Raw genomic sequence first — 23390 nt, forward strand, 5'->3', positions numbered from 1 at the left:
AAACGTTACCTGCTATTGGGTGGAACACAACCTCGAAAACTTCTGCTCTTTCAATCACTTAGGTTAATCTTCAGTCCTCTTGAAGGCTGTTATTGAGAAATGAAGGGATTCTGTCACATATTTTGAAGAACTGTCATGATAAGAAAAAGGAGAACAGAGCTGACCCCCACCTTTATTGTCGCGATCTGTTTCAGATACATAACAAAATTGCGCTGAAGTGCTTTTTGAAATGAGGTCAACTACAAGGCAAAGTGGGAATAAATGTATTCAAATGAGAAAAGAATATGAATATGAATATGAATGTACACATAGTTTTAAATTACTCACTAGTTGAATAACGGTACAGTTGCAACTACAAAACTATATGATCTTTCCGTGGAATACTTATGTCTGAGGAATCTGTATGCTTTAGCTGCTATAGATGAACCCAAACAGTTACTGCTGTAGTCCCAGTTTTGAAAGCGGTTACTTCTTTTGTTGAAAGTCAGAACAGTCCGTTGTTGAAGAATATGGCAAAAAAGCCGGCGACATTGACATTAACACATCTCAGCAGCCGCTGTGACTGTCAGTCGAAATCTCTGCTAACCGAACAGTGATCGATATAATTGTCGAAGATTAATAGCGTGTGTCGATGGTTGGCAATCGGCTCAGCTACTACTTGTAGCACTCAGAATTCCTTGTTCGATTAAGTTGTGTAAGTTACACTTCAGAGTTGCACCTTTATCATTCTGGTCAAGTTGCAACATCGTTTGACACGCATTCAGCTTCATATCAGGGCCATCTAGCTATGTTTTACAACCTGATAACGACGTCAGCGCTAGCAAGTCTAGCGGTGACTATTCCAGAGGTGCTCCAGTATCTAACGTTTACGTTACTCCTCCATTCACTACCTCCTTCCGAATAATTCATCTCTTTGCGTTTTTACAGGTTATTGAAGAAGAAGCCTTCTTCTCTAGGAAAAAAATGATAAATAGTTGCTTCAATTTTATAGATGTTTCGATCGCTGTTCGTCCTTCTTGCAATCGGAACAGTCACCGTCACCTCGAAGTGTGTGGATGGCAAGGATAACGTGATCACATTCCACGACACAACTAACGGTACGCTCCTAATATACTCCAGTATACTACTGACAGATATTGACTTGGTGCAAAAGTAATGGCGGTTCTTAACGTTTAACTATGGATCCGTTTAACTCGACTAAATCCTACAACAAAAGTTTTTAGATGTTTCTGTTCTTAAATTAAGCCGGACGCGAGGTTATTATGATCGCTTGTTTGCGGCAAACGTTTCGGCTGCTGTTTAGACAGTCCTTTTTACCACAACTTCTCGGCTGAATATAAGCGATTATCGTAGAACATCCATTTTCCATGACCTATGAGAATATGAGACGTAGAAATGCTCGTTTCCGCTCTGTGTTGCGCAAAATAATCTCGGTACGACGGTATCTCTACTTGTTGTTCAATTCTTGTAACGCCCATTTGCTCATATTTTTCACATTGCCATGCTGCTTCAAATGGTACGACGATGCTGCTCTCTGTATGCTCACATCCATTGCAACCTCTCGTGCAATCTTCCGTGAATCGGTGATAGTTTCGAAATCGGTACTGTCAGGAGAGCACAGAGTCCATAAGGGAGCGATCGAAGTCTGAAGTATTCGCAGCAGCCTATTTAAGTGAAAGTAACTGATAGGCTGCTGAAGGAATCGGAACGTGTGCATGGCTGAGACGTTCTAACGTAACTCGTAGGAACTATGGCCGTTTCCAACTCCGTTCTTCGGGACGATTAAAGGGAACTGAGTGTAGTCACGCTTATACTCGTGACCCCGAACTGCACGAGAGATCTAAACATCGAAAAATTCATTATATGCTGTCTTTAAGAAAGGAAAGAGGATGATACTAGATTTAAAAAATATGTGATAAGAATATACACAGCATTAATATAGTTCCGTGTAATTTTTTGTACTTGGAAAACTGCTATTGTTTTTGCAGTAGCTTAAGAAGAAGACTGAAATCACTCGCTGCAAAGTGATAGACTCGTCCTCAAATACAACTAATTAGTGTAGTTGGCAGGGAATGTCGTAAGGTAAAATATGAAAAGTAACAATATTTTCTATTGCTCAAACAATTATTTATGCTTCATGGCCACAATTTACATTACGCAGAACGTGATCCAGAAAGTGCCACAGAAATCCACTCACTACGACTTCACCACATGATTAATAGCAACAAAGAACAACGCGAACAGGCAGCACTTCTGCACCAAACCAAGCATGCATAGAATGTGTTCATTCCGATGAACGCGATGCGACCGCCGCAAATCACGCTCTTTCTCAACTTGATACCCAGTCCTCGTCGCAGGAACCCATTTGAACGCTTTCGGCGCTAGCGACACCTGAAGTCTAGTTTCTTTTTCGAAGAATAAAAAGGAGAAAATATCTGTGAGTCTCTTGGAAGGTGTTCCTCCCGCATTAAAAAAGTTTCAACGAATATTCTCCGTATGAATGGTTTTGAATGTACACAATTGCTTCTATTCTTAATCAGTGAGATGGTCGAAATTACAAACCATATCATACTACAGAAAAATTATGGCAAAAGACCTTCCTACCCGTATAAGCCATTTAATTGTCCTTTCATTTAAAAAAATCGTAAATGTGTTCTCCGGTCAATCACCGGTCAATAGCATCGCCAACATGCTGATGTAGTGTCAGCATTAACCCGAATATCGGCGCCGAAGGACCTTGCGAACAGTAAGCATTGCATAGAAGAAAAACGTGGCTAAAAAGTTTATGAGATCGCATTTATTGACACGTTTTCCGAATCGCCTTGTTGTGTCTGGGTATTTCTAGTGAAGGCTGACTCCTTAATGTACTTCCTAGTAGTTCAGCAATTTTATTATGGTGCAAAGGGTAAAATGGAAAACTTCTATGACCAAAAAAAAACACAACTCATCTAATGGGTTGAGACGTACTACGGTCGAATCAAAATGATCCGTGATAGTATCCAATATCTTTTATTTGAATAGACAAATGAGCACGACATAGATACGCTGTAGGGGAATAGAAATCTTTGCACGACTAAATGTATCAACCCAGTGGAAATACGTGCATGTCTAACCATCTGAACAGCAGGAATTTTTAAACCAAGAATTCTCTGGTCTCACAACAAAGTGCCGAAATCACCTAGATAATACTGGATATTGCGGTTGGGAAAGAAAGTAGCGGTGTTTGTATTTGTATTTGTTAAGTATCTGTTAGCCTTCCCAAGAACAAATATAAGGATGTGGACATTGACTTATGCATTACGACGTGAGTGATTGCAAAGCGATGTTGTTTTCAGCCGGTCACAGGTGACGCAAGCTTTAGCGTGCTCAACGCAAGCAACTTATGCTTGTGTTGACCAGAAGTACGTATAAGGGTCAGGCTGTAGCTCTTTATTCAGCGCAGCACGATGATTGCGAATACTTGATGGGAAACGACCATTTCAGTAGCAGTAGGCATCCCGACAAGCCGAGGTTTATCCTCAACCTCCGCTTCGCAGTCCGTGCTTTGTTTTGTAGAGTGCCGGCTCACAGCCAGTGCTTCAAGACTGGTGCAGTCAGTTCTACCTACTTTCGCAATCATCTACATCATCTGCAACCTCTTGGGAACGCAAACAGTCGCAACTCTCTAAAGGAAAGCAGAGTAGAAGCTGAGTGAAGCAAAAATGAGTATGATTGTAGTCATAATCGTTCTATCACTGTGCGGTTATGGTTTAGAGGTTAAAGATTCGAACTATTATTTATTGCAATTCATCGTTCTCACGGGGCGAGTGTAGCGCAGTCGGTAAGATGTTCCACTGTGTCTGCAGGAACGCTGGGAGGTTTGAAGCCGCTCTGAGTCAGCCGAGCCCTTCATTTTAAAATCAGTCTATAAATTGATACCAGAAATGTCTTGAAGGACAAAAAATATGTAATAAAAACACAGTGATTTGACACGTCTACTAGCCACCCCAAGTCAGTGCATAGGCTAGTTGCACTTTCGTAAACTCCAAACGATTCTGAATTGAAGTGAACGTGGTGGCGCTTCCCAAGCGGATTGATTAACGCCGGACACTTTTCCCTTTATCCAGATCAGTGTCATTGAATTAAACGGCAACGAGCCAGATTGAAGCAGATTCACGCGGATTTATAAAACCACACTGGGATTCTTCGGGCGACTAATTCTCAAAACTAGCGATGAATCATCAAATAATTTTGCGTTTTTTTGCAAAAGGCAATCAAGGGAAGAGAAAAAGTGCATGCGGTTAAAGGCATCACCCCAAGAATCTGAGGTGATACGGATTTCAGGTGGAGTATTCATATACGGGGTCGTAGATTATGGAGAGGTGGGTGATTCCGTCCATTTCTTGCTAATTAGCGTAAAAAAAACGACCCGGAAAATGCCTTGTGCACGCGCCACACCTTCAGGGCCGTTTTTTACGGCAATTAGGAAGAAATGGACAGAATTACCCCCTCTCCATAATCTACGATCCCGTATATGAATACTCCACCTGAAATCCGTATCACCGCAGATTCGTGGGGTGATGCCTTTAAGTGAGCTCTAAAACTACTGTCATAGTTCAAAAATAAGAAATAAAATGATTGTAGGCAACACTTCACTGCAAGCATCAACTTAGTGTCAAGTGTGTTTAACCGAGTGGGCACTATGCGCCGTAAAAGAAGCGGGAATGTCGAGCGGGGAAAGAGCACATTCTGAATAGTTATGCTGCGTTCATGTGATTGGACACAGTGCGCAGACAATAGTCGGTAACTATGGTCCCAGTGTACTTCAAGGATACGATGCTGCGTCTCGAACGGGTCTGCGAAAAATACTAATGAGTCCATGTCCTCTCTGAGACAGAAAAAAAAGGCTGGAAAGCAACCGAGGTGGAACACTGGAGTTGCGGACGACTTTATCTTGAATTTCTTGTCTTTCTTTTATTTTGAATGGTATAAGCAGGCTCGCCTTCGACAGGTGGGTCTGCAAGACTCTGTTAAAGTAGTGGATATACCATTCGCGAGAAGTTATGTGATCACCGGTTAACTATTCGGAGCTGAGTAAACGACGCGAGAATAGAACTATGTATCCGAGTGAAGAAGCACCAAGATGGGCTCCTAAAATTAAAATCATCTGCCCGTTTAGCTGCTCATTGCGGAGCAGAGTCATGATAGTGCTTCTTTCAAGATTACAGTGACAATACTGTCATTTAGATCTGACTTTCTCGCATGCAAAACATTGGAGTCGTTTTGGATAGCAAGCAGAAACCCATTCGTAAATTGTAAAAAATGCATTACCGTGGTCAGCGAGTTGGTGCCGTATCAAGGTCTTTGTCGTTTTGAGCTGTGGCTTATGCAAGGGGCATTTATTAATTTCTGCCAGCGGTGCAACTGGTAGTTCGCTAACATTACAGCTTTGGGGCCAGAGGGGTGAGAGTGTCATTGTCTCCTGTTTCTTTGAAGATGTTTCTGAGCTATCTGTTTGCTAAATCATACTTTGTGGAGGGAGCTTCGAAGCACCTGAGCCGGTCGATTTTTTTGAAGAAGAGGATGTCGTTAAAAAATTGAATAGGAAATTAATACACTATTTAACGATTGTATTTAATCATTTCAGGAAAAGGAAAAATACTTGTAAAAGACTTTCAAGTCGGCACATATGACCAAAATAAGAAACCCATTTGCACGGACGGAAAGCCCCAATTCACATTTCCGGGACATTTCAAACTACTCAAAGGTATTTTTTTCCTCATTTCACTCTATTTTTACCGTCTTTAACTTCGGATGTATAGGAACGGTCGAAGTAAGAGAGCCAGTGGAGGATGGTGCAAATCCGCTCCAGTTAGCCATCAGTCTAGAGAAGAACTCATTTTTAGTTGGTGTTGTATGTGAGGAGGGAAAGAGCAAAAATCAGTTCGTTCCTGATGAGATGTGGTGAGTTGGCCAAAAACCAACGAAGTGAAGTATGAAGTCCGTGAACCTGGAGAAATTTTTAATTACAGCACCTTTGATCTGTGTAAGATTTCTTCGCTCTGTGGTTTGCTGAGTGTGAAAACACCTTCACCTATCGATGTCACAAAGCTTGTCCAGAAGGAATACATCGACATGGGTGCTATGCCTATCCCACAACTTTCTGTAAGCGCATTCGTCAAATTTAATATTTGTTCGAAACAGTCTGATCAAGTGCTTGACAAAAAGGTTTTCTGTTTTCAGGGGGAGTGGCAATTGTCGGTGAAACTCATCCAGGGGAAGAGGGTACTCGGAGGACTGCGAGTCGGAAAAGGCAGCGAATGGTTGAACATTGAGGTGAATAGAATGAACAAAATAACTAATTTTCCCAGCACATCTGAGATTCTTAGCAGATCTGATACCTCCATTTGAATTGTGAAGCAGGAAAGAAAACAAATGTAGAGACCAATTATTCGTGGTTGTATCGTTGGATGGTAATATTTATGTAATTTCAGTCGCTCGAAGGAGAAGGTAAATTGGACATTACCAGAAGTGCGCCTGAAGCTCATGAAGAACTGTAGATTGTCGTCACAAGTTATATAAGCTTTAAGAGAAAGGTCATTGATTGTTGGATTTTTATTTTATTGTTGAATTTCTGTCTATCTGCCGTATCTGCTCCATTTCTTTTAATCGAGCTGTACTGTCCTTGAAGCAAAGTCTTTCAATCTGCAAAATTTTGATAACAAAGAAGAAGATTAGAAAACAGAGTAACTTAGTTCTCCCACTTACTAATGGACTGATGAAGTGATGGTTTCATAGTTTTCTTCCCTAAGGTCAGCACTACATTTGAGGAGTATTCAAACTTGATTTTACCCACACATTCCTTCGACACCGTCAAGAAACATTAAATCATCGGGAACATTATTCAAAGTATGAGCTTGTGTGAATGATGTGTGCATGAAATGACATGCTCCTCATCATTGCTCTTGCAAAAGTAAGGTTCTACTTCGAGTCACTTGAGCTGCTAAGTACTATTTAAGTAGCCGTTTGCATACATGTTTCCAATTTCTGAAGGAAGGGTCGAATCAACATGAAAAAGGAAACGTGAGGGAAAGTACATAGGGATGAAACGCAAAACACACGTTTCCGCAGTCATGAAACGGTTCACAGCGCTTCACTTACTCCTTGCAAATTCATTTGGAGTCATTGCGCGGCAGCGCTGCACTGAGGTGCACCAATACGACGCCATGGGACCCGACTCGTAAAGGAACACACTCTCACTCGCACACACCCACACACACACTACACACATACGTGGGACAGACTAAACTCCTTATTATATAGCATGTTGGTGTTTTTCCAGTTTTTCTCAAACGCCGTTCACCACTTTGATTCTCTATTGCTTTGCTTTGTTGTTAACGACATTACCTTGAACGCAAATTAAAGAACCATAAAGAAACAAAAGAACTTGCACAGCATCGAATTTGGCTACATTGACACGCAAAACAAATTTAATGAGGTAAATCGCCCAGCCTCATTCATTAGGAGAATTTAAGCAGCTTTTCACTAAGCTGGCAATGAAAATAAACATCGGTGTGCATCGTCGTGGTGTCTCCTGTCTCCGACCTGTCTGCAGAAGACGTCTGTGGTGAGAGTCATCCAAATGTTCTGAGCAAGTCAAGCAAAAGGGACGTGGTATGCTTCAAACGGCTACGTGTGACCTTTCCAGTCTGTTTTTGGTACAATCAGCCTTTGAAAATGCTGTAACTCTGACCACATCTCTGCACTGTGGATGAATCTTTAATTCGAGTTGATGGAAAAGTTCTTAATCAAGAAAGAGGCCAGCCCACTCACAGGGCTGCAACCGTACTTGTTAGTTTAAAATCACGTCAAATCTGACTTTTCTGATTTTGCACCATAAATGTAAACCTTTCAAAGACATATAGAAAGCAGCTAACGAAGCAAATATTCCTGCAGTTCTTGAATTGAATTTGAATTGAAGACCTATATACAGAGCAGGGATGGAATTGATTACTCTTTGGTCCAGTAAACAGTTTCAAATGAGTAGATTAATGTCTTAAATATCTCACAGGAAGTGTAGCGAGGAAAGACTCAGAGTCCGAGGTGGGCACTTTCTATTCTTTAAGGTGGGGATATGGAACAACGTCTCAGGAGCTTTGCGAAATTGTTGTTCCTTTCACGAAGTTACACAGTTCTAACTCGTTTGCTCTATTTTTCATTTTAAAAAACTGTGCTTTTAAGTGTAGTCTAACGAACACGAGTTCTTTTATTTCCATGGGTCATGCAAATGACCATCCATGCGTCTGTCTATAGTGGCGCTATTTTCCTATGTACTCCTCTTCTGGGTAGCTTCTCATTTTTTTCCGTAAACATTAGATTTGCGTAAGTAATTACGCACTGTCCCAGCGCTAAAATGCATAGTACCCACTTGTGGGTGGTACTGCCCATAACGCACCTCATCTAAGGATATGGTGACAAGCTACTCATCACAGGTTTAGAAGAGGTATTAGTTGCACACAATGTTGTCAAGTCCTTTGTTTACACTCTCTCTGTGAATAATACTCACCGTGTTATCGAGGACAAAACGACGGGAAATAGCCAGAGACGGAAAATATTTGTTTGTCCTGCTAGTATTATAGTTGGCACCGATAAGAAAACAAGTAGAAAACCATTCTTCTTTCAGATATGGGAGTATTCTTATTAAAATGAGTTCATCCTGAATAAATACAGTTCTATCAGTCGAATGAAGTAAAAGTTGCTGAATTTCTTTCTTGTTTCCTCTCTTCAACATAACAATACCACTCAGTTATACAATAGGTGCAAAGGTAAGCGTCCGTTTGTTCCAGTATGCGATCAGTCATCTGCCTATTGTTCCTTTATGGTGTGGGAAGCGCATTACGCGCGCATAATCCCCCTGATGTTCTCGAATTTCTATCAGAATCAATCGCAAACGAGGGAAGCCAAACGGGAAGACCTACTGGACCATTGGATCCATTTCTGGATAAGATAAAAGTAAGTTTATCGTCTTCAGTCTACACACATAGGACTCATTCAAAGTTTTTTTCTTTCAAAGAAAACGTTCACCTACTTATGCTCGCGTTGCCAAACCATCGTGAAGGACATCGACTCTGCAATCGATAAAGAACAGCTCAAAAATGTGAGTGAGCCACCCATATATTCATAAAACTAAACGCTTTTAAAAAACATTCTGAATATCTGCAGTCCTGTGAAAAATGCAGGGTCTCAGTGCCCCATTTGTTTTTCCGATCTACAGCAAATGAAATAAGCTACAAGCACAGCTTTTCGTACGGGGGCAAGAGGTTTTCCCTTTCATCACTCGTTAGTATATACAATGTAGAAACAAGTACACAGCTTCCGAACTCCCTCCTCATTTACGTTTGATACGAGCTGTGCAGAAAATCAAATCCAGTTCAGATCGGGGTTTATCAACACTTCCAGGGCTTATGATATATATATATATATATATATATATCATAAGCCCTGGAATATGTATGTATGTATATATATAAGTAAGTAGTAGTATAAGTATATAAGTAAGTAGTATATATATATATAAGTATATATGTATGTATATATATATATATATATATATTTATACGTCAATGGAATGCGCATTTTGTACAGAGGCACACCACTTAAACCGTTAATGTTTTCTTGTTCTACTGGCTCTGAAAATTACGCTTCCATTTTGAGAGCGTAATTTTGGGTCAATTATTGTCACTAGAAGAGAAGATAATATGAGAGCAGTCTAAGGAGGATTCTTGTATCAAAACACCGACGTACAATCTAAAAAAAACTAAGATATAAAAATATACTAATAAAATAAAATATAGATACTAAAATAAGAAACTTTCTACTCTTTATTTTTAGAATTTTTTATTTTTAGAAATTTTTATTACTATTTTGATTGACAGATTTAGTTCTAGTCCCTGACAGAAGTGAGATTTTTCTACTCAGCATCAAAGGACTTAATGAGGACCTTTTCTGGTGCAGCAGTGATGAGTTGTCATATTATCACCCAAAAAAGCAAATTTCAATACTATTACTAAGCGAAAAAAAAACATCCACGGCATTAGTTACGGATAAAATCAGTGCAAAGTAAGTTCTACGAGCTGCTGATTAATGCCGCTCACACTAAATTTCATGCAATACAATTCTCCATGGTTGACGAGAGAGGTTTTCTCCACATTGGAGCAACCTTTGGTACTTTTAACACTTCTAGCTTTTGCAACCTCGTTGAGAAATATGGAGAATCTTTCCTCCTATTTTTGAGTTTTTCTCAACTGGCTTTGCGAGAACCAGGCCACGTACAGAGATCAAAATTCGCGGGCAGGGGTTTCTCTTAATGATCTAAATCTTTTACAGCGCAAATCTTCCTGTACAAAACATGACACTAGATTGTTCGTCTAAGTTTCTTTTGGACTAAATTTCAAATGTTTATTCCAACCTAATTAAAGGCATCACTCCACGAATCTGAGGTCTGAGGTGGTACGGATTTCAGGTGGAGTATTCGTATACGGGGTAGTAGATTATGGATGGTTTTTTTACGGCAATCAGGAAGAAATGAACGGAATCACCCTCCTCCCCATAATCTACGACCCCGTATACGAATAGTCCACCGGAAATCCGTACCACTCCAGATTCGTGGGGTGATGCCCTTAAGTTCGACTAGTCTAGCAGCCATTTTCAATCAGAGTCGATGTTCTTCGCTAAAATCACCTCAAAAACGCGCAAAAATCCTGTAAATGCTTCCATACATGTTGCGTGTAAAGTGTTCTTATTAGCATTTTTCTTCGTTCTGTAGAAATCAAGATTCCACGGGGATTGAACTCTTCAGCATCGGTAATCGGTGTCAAATATGAGATATTGTGTCGTTGAATGCATGCTGGGGATTATCACGCTTTCAGCTTATGTGTGCACATAAATACTAACACAGTTCTAATTCTCGCAACAAGCTTTCTGTGGCGTCTGTATGGCATTATATTTTAATATTTTTATTATTATTATATATCATATTTTAATTTTATTTATCACATCGTACACAAATATTAATTATAGCATTATTTATTAACATTTTTTACATTATTTTATGGTAATTTATTTATCAAAGTTTAATTTGTTTCTTTAATTCCATTTATTGTATTTGATTTGTGGTTGCTATGTGAACGGCTACATTAGAAAGAACGAGATTGGAAAGAGATGGGGTTACTTCCAGGACGATCTTCTATGGAGAGTTGTTTTCAGGAGTGCTTTCCCAACTACACCCCTGACCCTGCGCCGGACACTTTTCCACCTTCAAATCACATATATCACATATATTAACAAAGTTTTTTTCAACTCTCTTACCAAAAATCGCCAACCTCCCAGTCATTACAGTTGTAAACAAAGTCGGTCATACATAAATACTGTTCAAAAAGAAACAATGCATAGTCGAAAATTGATTTATGATGCTACATAGCAGGAGCATTCACTTCCAAACCGCCTCAAAAGCTATTTTCGAGTGAATAGAACTACAATGCATTCTAATCGTGAGCGTCTTATTGTGGCTATCAGACAGAAAATTCCAAGGAATGTCTTGTAGTACAGACGTTGACAGTAGACTCAAAAAACAAAACATACACATGGCGATAGTATTAAAGACAGTGTTCGAGAAAATTCTCGATATCTTGCACTAAATTATTAGATATGGGTCGAGATCTGTTTTCCAGACATAACAGCAGGATAACGCTCTACAAATCTAGGGCTCAAAGGTATTAGGCGCATCCTACCCAAGGAGACAACTCCTACATAGGGCAGGAAAAATGGGGAAGTCTAAAGTGACCTATTGGTAAAAATACCCACAAAAACATCTCTTTATTCCTGTGCGAATGATGAGATCCGGTGGTTTCATCATGTCAATCCTGTGGTTGCGAAGAACCTTAATGAGTGCTCCGTCACCGTTGGCTCGGGTGCTCCTGAGGCATTAGGAATTTGCAGGATTTTTCCCGTGCTTCAAACAATGTTGCAAAAGGAAAGAAGACAACTTCGGAAGTTTCCACGAACACTGCCTTCAACGCCATTCTTAAATGTAAAAGGAGAAAACTGCCTTTGGAACGTGGTTGTGAATCAGAGTGAGCGCCGGCAAACGGGTAGGGGAACACTCTTATCCAGAAATTCCACCACATATGTAGAAATCTTCATTTCTGTCTTCATTTCTGCGCTCACGTTCGACTCTGCGACTCCTGCACTACTAACTCCACCAAGCAACCCTGATTCATCCCTAGCAGCTACTTTTTCTCAGGCAGTTTAAACAAGTTTTTTTTCTCTTTGACTTGGCATTGTTTGCATGCTTCGGTTTGTGCAGATATTCATGGACATAGACATATTTAAAGACAGACATTCAGATATCTATAGACATCCACCTACTTAAATGAATAAGACAATGCAACATAAGCAGTTCAATTACAGGATGCAATGAAGTTGTGCGAGAATGTGTCGAAGAGTGAGGCGATGCTAGATCTCTGCAAGCGCTTCGTAGAAGACACTCTAGGCGCTCTTTACAAGGAACTGAAGAAGCTCGAACCAAAACCTGAACTCTGCGCTCACGTTCGACTCTGCGACTCCTGCACTACTAACTCCACCAGGCAAGTTTTATTCATCCCTAGTAGTTACTTTTTCCAAGACAGTTTAAACAAGTTTTTTCTCTTTGACTCGGCATTGTTTGTATGCTTCAGTTCGTCGACAGATATCGTTTCCCGAATGCATGACGCCAATCCAGCTTTCGTCATAGCAAAAGCTGCGCAACTACAAGCCGGACTGATCCGTCTCGCTGCAACTGACATGCTTAATGGCAGGAAACCTTAGAGATGTCATTGTTGCGCAATCTCAACGAAGTATATTAAAGTTGTCAATTTAAATGTTAAAATACAGATGTCTAGAGAACGAATTTAACAAAACTTTTCTGCTGAAGCTGCTCTTTACAGATTCAGCCACAAAATTGAAATGTTCCCTCCAATTAGTACAAGAATCAGTTATCTCAAGTGCAGTAAATCCTATCAGGAAGCAAGATAAAAAGAACTCTTGAGAAAGAGCTTGTGAATCTCTGTTTTATTACACGGAGTAGATTAAAGGATAATGTTCGAATCTACGTGGGTTCCTCAAAAGGAGAGATCCGTAAGTTACATAGCGATAGCGACCCTTGCAGAATTCCGTCGATGGATGAGTAATCTAATGAAGTCTGGTCGTAAATATATTAAGAATTAAGAATTAACAATTTCACAGAAAAATCCAGCTTTTCACTACAAACTTTCTATAAGGGAGAAACGTGAGTATCTGGAGGAGATTTACCTTTCCAATGCTAAGATCGCTTGAAAGATGACAAATGGGGGCTCTACTATGCAACAACCCCGGATTTTGAGAGAAGAGATGTCCTGAGTATTTAACCGTTACTCCGAAGAAGATTTCGTGTACGCGTATGTCGGGATCTTAGAAACAAAGCAAAATGTTAAGCATAATTATTGATTTCCGAGTCACGAATAGAACCACGACTCAAAACGTTTACTACATATATTATATTTGGAAACGCTCCAGTAATAAAGAAGAAACGCTGTAGATCGACTGTAGCAGCGAAGATGGACGTTAGTAAGATTATCAGATTACTAGATTAGGGTATTACCTTGACGTTACATTGACCGATCCCGGAGAAGAATACCGTGAAATATCAAAATTGTATGTCTTTCTTGAAAAGATTCGGATCTGAGCCAAAGTTACATAGGAAAGTGCAGTTATGGATTTGTAGCATGGATCACTGTCCAACGTAATTGTATTAATTTCTTGGTACAAAATGTCATACTTACACTTAAAAAAGTCCGGTTATTTTACTTTTAATGAAAACAAATAAATTCGGACATTATCGAGTTGAAGTAGACTGCAGCTATGTGCCAGCAAGGGTTTCACCACGCTCCACCGAAACGCCTCGAAGGAAGCCGCGTAGACAATTGCGTGTGTGCTTCATGTCGTTTTGACCGTACTATATGTGCTAGGCACCAGTCACTATTTCCCTCTGTTTCATCCCTCCCATACCTTCCATGTTACAGAAACAACTTTCTGTTGCTGCTAGTCCAACACACTAGAAATTTTCTTCGCTCCAAAAATGCAACTTCAAAATTCGCCGACTAATTCCAACAAATGGGTGAGGATAAGAAGAGTGGATAAAGGAAGGACTATAAAAGTCAAATAGCAAGGAAAATGAATCTGCTGAAATGATGCTGAGATACTACCACGTTCCAAAGCCTGTAAAATACTTTTAAAGACTGATTTAACCTCACAGTACAATCAAACAGAAACGAGTGAGGTGCACAGGTTGGATGAAAGGGAAACTAATCAAACAAAAAAATCATCATTTTAATTTGAAAAAATATACACTAGCTTTGTGTGATGGGGTTTTGCAGGACACAAGACCACTAGTTACAAGAAACTTCACCACTCGAAAGTGGCAATGAGGCCTCCTGAGTTCGAAAACCAGCTGTACGAATTTTTGCAGGAGGGAATGACTTGAAGGTGCACGAGAGAGATGGTGATTTCAATATTACGTTGTTAGCATTATATCTGATTAGTTTCACATCTGAATTGTTGGTAACAACAATTCAGATGTGAAACTAATCAGATATAATGCTAAGAAAAACCTAGGTTGCGTCGACTTTGTTTTGGTTGAAGGACCATTAATAACTTCAAGAGAACAAAACTTTGAAATCATATTCAGAAGTTTTTACAGCAGAAAATTTGCTCCATTAAAAGCCTGTGGTGATATTTTCTGACGCCTTTATCGGGATAGTTTTTTTTTTGGAATTCAGATGGGAGGCAGATCGAAAAATGGCATTCTCCCGATCTATCTCTCGCGTAACGTTGTGAAAACATGAGAAAAATAATATGCAGACTCTGGTAGAAAAATTATCGCCTGCAGCAAAATGTCTATTCAAATATGGGAACTATTTTCCTAAACGTTCCTCTATTTTCTTCGTATGGGAAAGCTTCAATTTCAAATTTCTGCTCGTACGAAAAAAGTGCATAGTTTGAATAGTTGACTGGGCTCACAGTCAGTGTGAAGAGGTGCGGTTTTAACTACTTTTTTGACGAGAATTTCTTTAGATGTTCCATCAAAAGTTCGAAAAAAAAGTAGAAAGTACAGGGAGCGTAAGACTATTCAGATTTTTTTCTTAGATCAAATTGCTTACGCAATTCAAACTGCTCAAGCAGGAACAAGAAGTGTACGCTTTTAGGTAAAAGTGAGAAACAGATTATTTTCGACGGTATTTGCTTCTGCATTTAGCCGAAGTGTTGAAGCTACCGCATTATTTGTGTCCTGTGAGGAGATCACCGAATGCGGCATGGAAACGCTAAAAAAGGGTATGGATAAAAACAAAAGAAACTGACAAATCATATAAACCTATTGCTTATTTCTATAATTTTTAAAGAGTATAGAGTTTTGAGAAATTTTCGCATTAATATGCAATTAAATGAAAGGTTTTCATCCGAAATTAGTTACCGTATTCATCAAACTGTGAACATTCGTTTGCTGGAAATTAGTTGGTTTACACCTGGCTTCCACTACTTAGATCGTAACTCAGACAATACCTTTCCAATATTTTAGTGTGTACCTTTGAACCAAATCGCAAGCAAATGATTTCGAGCCTTTCAACAATGGCGGCAAAATGAAAGGTTGTAATTAAAATGAAAATTCCTCCCACAAACTGCGTGACATAGCTCAACTGAGCACGAGATCAAAATGTCGTTTCTCGTTATTTTACTACCTCTAAAAAATACTGAACGAGGTTTCCTTTATTTTCCTTGTGTCCTTAGTATAGATCATTCATCATCAATCATTAAAATAGAGTCTATCTTCTAGATGTGAGATTATCTTTTTTGTTTAATTTAAGCACAGAGCCCTAACAAAAATTTTCGACTTATGCGCTGAAAACATCGAAACGCCATATTTTTATTGTAGTAAGAATGTCGTGACGACTTCGTGGCACCTCGACTCGACTCCCCTCTCACGCCGTGTTCTGCTTCCTGACACTGACCGCACATCAATTCGACCATTTAGGGCCCTTTTCAATCCAGTACATCGCCATTTGCGCCTATGCTCCAAATCGGCTAAACAGAAAGCGCCTAGTTTCACGCGTTGATTTCTGGCATTTGCAAGACACCAATTCAAACTGTAGTAGGAATGTTGTTAATGTCAAAATTTGATCCATATCGGTTATGGCGCAGAACTTTAGCGTTGACCTTGCCTAAGTATAAGCGAAGGAGCACACAAAATTACAATCCAGATAAGCATTTTGCTGTATTCGGACACTGGATCTCCTTCAGCGTCGCAAGCACAATGATGTAACCATTAACAGTAGCGAACGGTTTGAAGTTCTCTAAAAATAGTTCATCATTACAATCATTTCAACGAAATGTTGAAGTCACGTTTTAAACCTTCTGTGAATCTCACTTTATGGCGTTGAGTCAACCAAGACCCGTAGCCTTCAGCTTTGTTTTGCATCCCAAATCTTATCGACTATTTAGAGTTTCTTGGTATCATTACTACACATAGTTGGGTCAACACACACGAAGCATGGACGGTTTCTTAAAGGCATCACCCCACGAATCTGAGGTGGTGCAGATTTCAGGTGGAGTATTCGTATACGGGATGGGAGACTACGGAGAGGGAGGTGATTCCGTCCATTTCTTGCTAATTGCCGTAAAAAACGGCCCGGAAGATGCAGCGCCGCACAAGACTGGCGCGCTCCAATCGAACCTCTTGTACAAAATGGTGCGCCAAAACGAATGAAGCCGTATCTTCCGGACCGTTTCTTACGGCAATTAGGAAGAAATGGACGGAATCACCCCCCTCTCCGTAGTCTCCCATCCTGTATACGAATACTCCACCTGAAATCTGCACCACCTCAGATTCGTGGGGTGATGCCTTTAAGCGGCTGCACTCGAAGCGGTGCGGTGGATACAACGGTTGGAATCGAGGTGGGACCATGGGGAGCTGCAGAGGTGGTGGAGGGTCCCTACACGATCCTCACCGCTACGCTCCACCGCGCTGCTTCGAGCGCAACTGTCCGTGTTTCATGTCGTTTTGGCTCGACTATGGATCATGCTAGTAGATATGAGAGTATCTTTTTTGCTTCACATCAGCGGTGAGGAGACCTGATTGATTTTCGACCGTGAAGGCGGCACATTCACAACAGTGGAGCGTTGTAACCCAACTTGCGAGAACAGACGCTGCTTCCCATGGTGATTAGGGAAGTTGAGTGGGGCAGCGCTCACAACCGTAGTCTGCACCCTGCACTCCATATTTCCCCGTGACTGTAACATCGTCAGCTTCGTGATACGCAGCCTCAAATGGAGGAATCGTGCGGAAATTTAAAAAAAAGCAAAAAGGATGATGGAATTTTTATCCGTTTTTTAATGTGAACGCGATGATTCCATACATTGGAATCGATTATCCGAAACGGAGGGGTCTAGGCTGGGCAGGCTTTCTTGCGAATGCTGAAAGTTTAACATGAAAAGCGTTAAAATGTGAGTTAACAAATATATGTACCTTGGGGCCGCGTATACGAGTCTGCTTGCTACCTGCACGTGGTGGCCCTGCTTTAACTGAACGCAATCAGGCCTTTGAGTGTACGCATTGGGAACGTACGACTACCTGCACAGTTATATGGCGAAAGCTTCCCATACATTGCAAAAAGGTGCTGTCGTCCAGCACAACGCCAAAGCCCATAACTTGAAGGGCCAACTGCCTGAAGGAAGCATGGAATCTTTGGCAACAACCACGTCATGCTGAACTGCCGAATACTATCGAGTGAACTCCAACAAGCCGCTCTATCCAGACTTCTGCGATATCTCTGTATGCCTTTTGCTGCTCTGCAGGAAACACGCATGAGAGATCGGCCCGTCATCAGCATCGAAAATTACACCATATACTGCGGCGATGCTGATGAGAACAAAGAAGGTGGCTGCGCGAGAGCTGTGAGGAACGATTACAAGAAACTGGTGGAGGAATTTGGCTCAACGGCGTCTAGATGCGCCTTTTTACGACTGCGGGATCGCGGAGGACGTAAACTCTGGATCGTAAGTGCTCACGCACCTACGGAAACCGCTGAAGACAACAGTAAGGACGCCTTCTATGATGAACTCAATGCGTTGATGTCTAAAATACCAAGCCAGCAGGTGGTCATTGTCGGAATCGACGCAAATGCGAAGATGGGACTCGAACAACAATCCGATGTGCTAGGAAAATCGTACTATGCAACGTAGCGCACGTCGGACAACGGTGACCGTCTGGTCGACTTGTGCGAACAGACGGGCCTCATCATCGCTTCCACGTTTAAGAGGAATCATCGATGCCATCAGCTCACGTGGCAGAGGTCAACCCTTTTAACGCCTGAAGAACAGCGCAAGCGGAAGATGAGGACTCTTAAACTTCAGCTCGACTACGTTCTGGCGAGGAACATTCCACAGTCAGATATCCGAAAATCTAGAGCTGTTTGGGACGTCGCGTTCGACTCTGACCACCAGTTCTTCCCAGCCTCAAGATACGGTACCACAAGAGAAACCGAGGAGTTCCTCTCCAAGCGAAAATCGACATGGGAGGTCTGAAAAATGATGAATGCAGAAGCAAATTCCGCCAATGTGTGTCTATTCATGTTGGAGTATGGACCAGGAAGAAGCTTAGCGATGCGGATTCCTTCACAAAGTGCATCCAAGACGCTGCAAGGGAAACGCTCCCGGTTCTATTGCCGCTGAAGAAGTTTGCCTTTGCATCTGCGGAAACAAAATCCACATACAATTCTGTATGTGTCGTGCGCAGCGCTGGTGACTTCAACCAGGAAAAGCGTCTTAGAAGGAAGCTGCGCCATCAACTGCAACAAGACCGCGATAACGAGTGGACGTCAAGAGCGATGGAGTTTGACAAGGTGTGGGAGGACAGGAAGAAAGCCTATGCTCTACTAAAACAGTACAGCGGCAAAATGAAAAGATGTTCCCCTGTCCTCAACACTGCCAATGGGGTAGCTGTCGGTGAAGCAACCCTTCCAATTTGGAAGGAACACTTCAAGACATTGCTGAACCGGCTAGCACCGTCAGCCCCTGAACTCGAACACGTTCATAGACCGACATACGCGGTTAACGAGGAGCCACCGACCGTGTCGGAGGTCCCGGTCTGTATTCAAAAAATTAAGAACGGAAAATCTGGCGGAGACGACGGGATTAGCGCAGAAATGCTAAAATATCTTCCTCCGTCTGGGATTCGTGGAGCGACAAAGATCATCCGTTCAATATGGATAGACGAAAGGATACCTGATTCGTGGAGATACGCTATCATAATTCCCCTCCACAAGAAGTTATCCGTCACGGACCCAAAGAATTATCGAGGAATCTCTTTGCTGCGTGTTATGTACAAGGTACTGGAGCGCATTATCCTGGACCGACTCATTAAACATCGCGAAGAAACAACGCGCGATGAGCAAGCTGGCTTTCGTCCTGGCCGATCTACGATTGACCAGATGTTCATCGTCAGGAGAGTGATCGAAATCTGGCAGCGGTATTCGAAGCCAATGCAACTAGCGTTTCTGGACTATGAAGCCGCGTTCGACTCTCCTCACCGAGGCCGTCTTCTCAACGCGCTGAGCGCCGATGGAGTACCAGGAAAGTTCGTTCGCTTGCTTAATGACATGAATCAAGGAACAACCGCTGCGGTTCGAACACCAGCCGGATGTACAACACCGTTTGAAGTGGTAACTGGAGTAAGACAAGGGGCGGTGGCAGGACCCTTCCTGTTCAATTTTGCCATCGACGACATTATGCGAAGAACAGTCGACCAGTGTCCTGCCGACATTGTCTTAGCACCATCTGGGTGCCCCTTGACTGAACTCGAGTACGCCGACGATGTTGTTATACTCGCGGAAAGCAGTACGAAACTTCAGCATGTTGTCAACCTTGTATCGAAGCTGGCTGCAGCCTACGGACTACGCCTATGCCCTGATAAATGCAAGCAGATGTGGATCTTTTCGAGACCACGAACGGGAATCAGGGTGGACGGGCAACCGATAGAACTCGTCGATGTTACTACTACCTAGGCTGTACGCTGAAGAACAATGGCAGCTACGAGAGAGATGTTCAGCAAAGATGCGCTAAGGACACTTCTGCATTTAACTCCTTAACGAAATGTCTGTGGTCGACCCCCATCACCAACGAAGTCAAGCTGCGAGTCTACCTATCCGCAATTCGCCCCATCATGATGTACGGAGACTTGGGCAGCACCATCAACGGTTATGGAGAGGCTTGACTGCACGGAACGAAAGCTGCTTAGACAGCTACTTGGCTACTTTTGGCCTAGGGTATGTCACAATGAAGATCTTTACGCAGAAATTGATGTGGTATACCGGCGGATGACACGTCGAAAACATCAACATCTTGCACCGCCATCGAAAGTGGCTAAAGTAAATCGTCTTCGCTTATTTGGTCATATATTAAGGAGACCGGCAGATCGCCTTGTTCAACGAGTTCTGAGGAGTTCGTCGGGTTCGAGCTGGAAGAAGCCACCTGGCCGAAAACGGAAGTTCTGGACTGAGGCGGTGAAAGAGGATCTGAGGACACTCGGCGTGAATAGGCAGCTCAAGCGAGACGTAAGGTTTCGCAGAGTATGGAATAGCGACGAATGGATTGATTCTGTGCAAGCTCTCGCAGAAGATCGAGAAGGGTGGGCAGAGCCGTGTTCAAGGACGGCACACCTCGGCCAAGATGCGGATAATCGCGTCAGGCGATGACATCAGCCGATTAAGTCAAGTAAGTCATGTACCTTGGACAACTGCAGGCAACAGCATAAGGACCTAGAACCAAAAAAGGTAATGTTAATGAAGTCTTCACAAACGGTAAAGGCAGCTCAAGAGGATAAAACGACGAACCGCCACAATCCAGCACAGCGCAACCATTAAGTCTCAGAATGTGGATTATTTTTCTGAAAAATCATTCTGTATGTATAGATATGAATTTAATTTTTGACCTTTAAAAATTTGCAACATCCGACAACTTTAGGCACATAGTTACTGCAGGTATATGTACATACGTTGCATGGTGGAAGTGGTGGAACGTGCTCGGTGACGAGGACGTATAGCCAATCCAGATGTGTGTACAGCTATCGTTCGATCGGTTGCGCTCTACGACGCTGAGCTCCTGCTACTAAGGAAGTGGAACATCGTTCTGATGTAACAGAGGTGATGGTGTTTCTATGGAAGACTGACAATACCCGCTTTGAACGTGTCTCCCACAATTAGATTCGCAGGGAAAAGGCGTATTTGTCACAGCTGACAACATATGGAGCTGGCGGTCGATGAAGCGGTCATGTCTTGCGGTTGAAAAAACACTCGATAATAACGGCGTAGATCTTAATGTACCCGGCAGTCGTCCAAACAGGCTTCGGAAACAGTGGGGACTTAACAGGATTCGCAATGCCATAAAACTAGCCGTCAGCCGCCTTGAAGGAGTGCTTAACAAGAAAAAATTGCATCACTTAACTAGTGAAGCGGACCACGCTATTAAGCGAAACAAGCTTACGAAGAAGAGCACCTTTACAACTGAAATCAGTGGTTTCTAGTGAAGAGGATGACGGAGGGAGCTAAACAAAGTAATAATTGTGATATGTTTGCCTGATGAAGCACTCCACAACAATAAACGTGGACTCTGTTCGAGGAGAAGTATATGGTACCAGTCTGAAAGTGCGATTGAAGACGGACTTCAAACATCTGATGCTCACTTCGCTTTTCTCCAGTTATGAATTAAAATCTTAAGCAGGAACAAGTATCTTAGATTTCGAAAAAAAAAAAGAAAAAAATGCTTTCGTTAACGAAGCTTATTTCGCTATTTAAAAAAGTGCGTCTTGATGGATGGCTTTCTTGTAATCATTTTGCTATCAATGCCAGATCATGCTACATGAGTCAGTCCTGGCTCAGCAGAAACAGGGAGTCCATCCCCTGAATCCACCTGCGTCTCTGGGCAATCACAAAGTCGCTTTTGGTCCTCGATTAGCCCCCTGTCCGCCACCCGGGGACGCGCCACGTAGCCTCGCCACTAACCGGCTGTGATCCCTCTAGTGAGGGAGATCCGTGGAAAGTGCACTATAGGGGAAAATATCAGTTGTAGTCGATTTTGTAGAAGATCCCTTTCCCTCTCCAAAATCAGCACCTTTACAGTCACACAAACGATTGTGTGAACCAAAAAAAACTCATGCTATCCAGCATTATACCTGCGCGATAACCCAAAGACAGAGATACTTTACGCCAAGTCTGCTTATGAGCTTCGTGCACATATCAACGAGGAAATAAAATAGGAGATTGCGAATGATATCAAACGCCGTCACAGTTGTTAGGAAATCTAAGGAGTAAGTAACGAACAAAGACTCGGTAGTTCTTTCAGTGCCTCAATGCGTAGCGCAAATGTGAGCCGAAACTGCTACTAGGTCTGAGAAGTAACTTTCCTTCTTTAGGCTATTATAAGATGAAGTAGTCCTGCTACGATCTGAGTGAACCGACGACAGGTTGGCTGAAAGAACCCGAAGATTGGATCTCAAAAGACATACGATTCCTCTGAGAACGATCAACGAAGCGAGAAGGTTCTCGTGTTCGCAGCATGAACGGACCTAAGTAAGAGTAAGATCGCGCTGATTTTTTTGCATATGCATGGGCATTGCCTAACAGGGAAAACTAGAAGGAAGATAGTAAGTGTGGCATCTAATAATCTCCTCCGCACACATGTTTGTGAAGGACTCGGACGTGAAAGTTCAGAACAGAATTTAACATTAAAATGAACCCAAAAGCATTCAACGTTATCGAAGAAATGAATGAATGTCTTGATGCAAGTAAAACCTCATTCTATATCCATTCACGCTGTGTCAAATGGATAGAAGTGCATATATTTTTATAGCGCATGCGACACATAGATTGCATTTACAAAATTAATGTGAAATCTCTTCTTTCTGTTATTATCAGCACCAGAGTTCGGTGGGAGGAAAAGTCTAATAGAACAAATGCAGGACGTTTGCCCTCAAAAAATTCATGGACAAAATCTAATTTAAACATCCAATGTACAGCATAAGCATGTTTTGCGAACGAGATTATAGTGCAGTTGCTGTTTTTCTTCGCAGCTCTTTTCAGTCGCTACAAAGTGTCTTGGAAAAGGTGCTACTCGCTGATTTGATGTTTATCACAAAACAGTTATTGTTTATTAAGTGGCTCAACGTGGCACGTGGGGATCATTCACTTTTAAAATGAGTTAAAGCATTAGATTTATTCAGATTCAGACATTTTTAGGTTTAAAAAAAGTTTTAAATTTAAACAATAACTGGAGCACTTCCTCCTTCCTTC

The 23390-nt window shown here is 41.8% G+C and overlaps 5 protein-coding genes across 7 annotated transcripts; all 5 read left to right on the plus strand.

Moving 5' to 3' along the window:
* Window positions 1-509: 509 nt before the first annotated feature.
* RB195_019506 (uncharacterized protein) lies at window positions 510-6539 on the plus strand (the record flags this gene model as incomplete). 2 transcript variants are annotated; one of them, XM_064187382.1, is made up of 8 exons in its annotated part: window positions 510-564; window positions 776-927; window positions 992-1097; window positions 5627-5746; window positions 5802-5943; window positions 6012-6144; window positions 6223-6315; window positions 6474-6539. In XM_064187382.1, 8 exons carry the CDS (start codon window positions 510-512, stop codon window positions 6537-6539), a joined length of 867 nt encoding a protein of 288 aa, XP_064043262.1. The 2 variants fall into 2 exon arrangements, with proteins under 2 accessions (XP_064043262.1, XP_064043263.1); XM_064187381.1 differs by lacking the exons at window positions 510-564; window positions 776-927.
* A 2287-nt stretch (window positions 6540-8826) lies between these two features.
* Window positions 8827-12843, plus strand: RB195_019507 (uncharacterized protein; the record flags this gene model as incomplete). Of its 2 annotated transcripts, XM_064187384.1 has the most annotated exons (4): window positions 8827-8991; window positions 9053-9136; window positions 12448-12623; window positions 12714-12843. In XM_064187384.1, the coding sequence occupies 4 exons, from the start codon at window positions 8827-8829 to the stop codon at window positions 12841-12843; spliced, it is 555 nt and encodes a 184-aa protein (XP_064043264.1). The 2 variants fall into 2 exon arrangements, with proteins under 2 accessions (XP_064043264.1, XP_064043265.1); XM_064187383.1 differs by lacking the exon at window positions 9053-9136.
* Window positions 12844-17808: 4965 nt separating this feature from the next.
* On the plus strand, window positions 17809-18288 carry RB195_019508 (uncharacterized protein; the record flags this gene model as incomplete). The annotated part of the gene is made up of 1 exon (XM_064187385.1): window positions 17809-18288. One exon carries the CDS (start codon window positions 17809-17811, stop codon window positions 18286-18288), a length of 480 nt encoding a protein of 159 aa, XP_064043266.1.
* Window positions 18289-18617: 329 nt separating this feature from the next.
* Window positions 18618-20108, plus strand: RB195_019509 (uncharacterized protein; the record flags this gene model as incomplete). The annotated part of the gene is made up of 1 exon (XM_064187386.1): window positions 18618-20108. The coding sequence occupies one exon, from the start codon at window positions 18618-18620 to the stop codon at window positions 20106-20108; it is 1491 nt and encodes a 496-aa protein (XP_064043267.1).
* Window positions 20109-20303: 195 nt separating this feature from the next.
* RB195_019510 (uncharacterized protein) lies at window positions 20304-20798 on the plus strand (the record flags this gene model as incomplete). The annotated part of the gene is made up of 1 exon (XM_064187387.1): window positions 20304-20798. The coding sequence occupies one exon, from the start codon at window positions 20304-20306 to the stop codon at window positions 20796-20798; it is 495 nt and encodes a 164-aa protein (XP_064043268.1).
* Between the last annotated feature and the right edge of the window lie 2592 nt (window positions 20799-23390).

The sequence above is a fragment of the Necator americanus genome, chromosome II (assembly GCF_031761385.1).
Source record: "Necator americanus strain Aroian chromosome II, whole genome shotgun sequence".
Classification (NCBI taxonomy): Eukaryota; Metazoa; Nematoda; class Chromadorea; order Rhabditida; family Ancylostomatidae; genus Necator; species Necator americanus.